The following is a 2,200-nucleotide window of genomic DNA, read 5'->3' as shown; positions in this document are numbered from 1 at the left end:
TTTTTTGACTACGTCTGCTATTATGGGTGATGCCAGATCATCCTCATCCATAGTCGAGAGAATCAAGGCTCCTCATGAGAAGACCTTTCTCATGATGTATGGTCCTTCGTAATTGGGGTTCCACTTTCCCGAGGGTCTGCATGGATATGCATGATTTTTTTGAGTACCAGGTCACCGACCTTTATGTTCCTAAGACGCACTTTCTTGTCAAAGGCCCTCTTCAACCGCTTCTAATAAAGTTGGTCGTGGCACAGAGCTGTCATGCGTTTCTCTTCAATGAGATTCAGCTGATCGAGTCTGGCTTGAATCCATTATGCTTCGTCCAGCTTGACGTCTTCCAGGATTCTCAGAGAGGGGATCTCTACTTCGATTGGGAGCACTACTTCCATATCATACACTAGAGAGAAAGGGGTTTCCCCGGTCGAGGTTCATACCGAAGTACGGTAACCGTGTAGTGCGAAGGGCAGCATCTCGTGCCAATCCTTGTATGTCTTTACCATTTTCTAAACAATCTTCTTTATGTTCTTATTGGTTGCTTCCACTCCGCCATTCATCTTTGACTGATAAGGTGAAGAATTATGATGTTTGATCTTGAAACTCTTGCACAATTCCTTCATCATCTTTTTATTAAGATTCAAACCATTATCTGTGATAATTTTATTGGGAATCCCATAACGGCAGATGATGTCACGTTTCAGAAAGCGAGCTACCACTTGTTTGGTGACATTTGCATATGACGCAACTTCCACCCATTTGGTAAAATAGTCGATGGTAACTAGGATGAACCTATGCACATTCGAAGCATTTGGCTCAATACGCCCAATCACATCAATGCCCCACATAGCAAATGGCCACGGCGGTGAAATGACATTGAGAGGTACTGAAGGCACGTGTATCCTGTCAGCATAGATCTGTTTCCATAGTCAACCAGTAGTATCCTGCCCTGAGGATCTTCTTATCCATTGAATACCCATTGGAATGCGTCCCAAACGAACCTTCATGCACATCAGTTATAGTTTGCTCCACTTCGTGTCTGTCCGTGCATCTGAGCAACACTGAGTCATAACTTCGTTTATACAATACATCTCCATTCAAGAAGAACTTAGTGGAGAGCTTCCTCAAAGCGTTCTTGTCTATGATTGATGCATTGTCTGGGTACACCTGTTTTTCGAGGTACGTCTTGATTTTATGGTACCAAGGTTTGCCATCTGACTCTTCCTCGGTAGCCAGATAGTATGCCGGCTCGTCCAGGAGACCAATGCTGATGGCAGGAGCCTCATTCTTCCAAGTGATCTTGAACATGGATGCCAAGGTAGCAAGGGTGTCTGCTAGTTGATTTTCTTCCCTTGGGATGTGATGAAAAGATATTTCATCGAAGTAAGGGATCAATTTCAAGACATGTTCTTTGTATGGAACCAACTTCTGATCGCAGGTTTCCCAATCCCCCCGCACTTGACTGATGACGAGAGATGAGTCCATATAAACCTCAAGTATTTTGATTCTCATGTCGATTTTCGCTTCGATACCGAAGATACATGCTTCATACTCTGCCATGTCGTTGGTGCAGTCGAAGCATAATCTTGTGGTGGATGGGAGATGAAATCCTGTCTGTGAGGTGATGATGGTACCTACTCCATGGCCTCGTGCATTGGAAGCACCATCGAACACGAGCATCCATCGCGATCCTGGTTCGGGGCCTGGAATATTACAATCCCTTATGAACACAATGTCCTCGTTAGGGAAATCAAATTTCATTGGTTGATAGTCCTCTATTGGCTGGTGGGCCAAGTAATCAGACAATACATTTCCCTTAATGGCTTTTTGGGTGGCGTGTTGAATGTCGTATTCAGTCAAGGCCATCTTCCAACGGGTAACTCTTCCGGTTAGAGCAAGTTTCTCAAAGATGTACTTAATTGGGTCTATTTTGGAAATCAACGACATGGTGTGTGCCCCCATGTACTACCTTAATTGTTTGGCAGCCCAGGTGAGGGCATAACAAGTCTTTTCCAATAAAGAATACCTTAATTCGCAATCATTGAACTTCTTGCTAAGGTAGTAGATGACATGTCCCTATCTACCTGATTCGTCATGCTGACCCAACACTCAACCCATAGAATCCTCTAGGACTATCAAGTACATGATAAGCGGACTTCTTGGTACCGGCGATATCAAGATGGGTGGCTCTTGGAGATACTTCTTT

General features: G+C 44.1%; 1 protein-coding gene across 1 annotated transcript; it reads right to left on the bottom strand.

Annotated features, from left to right (window-relative positions):
* Positions 1–900: 900 nt before the first annotated feature.
* Positions 901–1,956, bottom strand: LOC127135921 (uncharacterized). The gene has a single exon (XM_051062545.1). The coding sequence runs from the start codon at positions 1,954–1,956 to the stop codon at positions 901–903; it is 1,056 nt and encodes a 351-aa protein (XP_050918502.1).
* Between the last annotated feature and the right edge of the window lie 244 nt (positions 1,957–2,200).

Source organism: Lathyrus oleraceus, chromosome 4 (genome assembly GCF_024323335.1).
Source record: "Lathyrus oleraceus cultivar Zhongwan6 chromosome 4, CAAS_Psat_ZW6_1.0, whole genome shotgun sequence".
Classification (NCBI taxonomy): Eukaryota; Viridiplantae; Streptophyta; class Magnoliopsida; order Fabales; family Fabaceae; genus Lathyrus; species Lathyrus oleraceus.
The sequence above is the reverse complement of the archived record's forward strand: the minus strand, read 5'-3'. Positions and strand labels throughout refer to the sequence as shown.

Bases quoted from the DNA above. Each gene is read 5' to 3' on its own strand.
- LOC127135921 (XM_051062545.1), bottom strand. From the start codon at position 1,956: ATGGGGGCACACACCATGTCGTTGATTTCCAAAATAGACCCAATTAAG.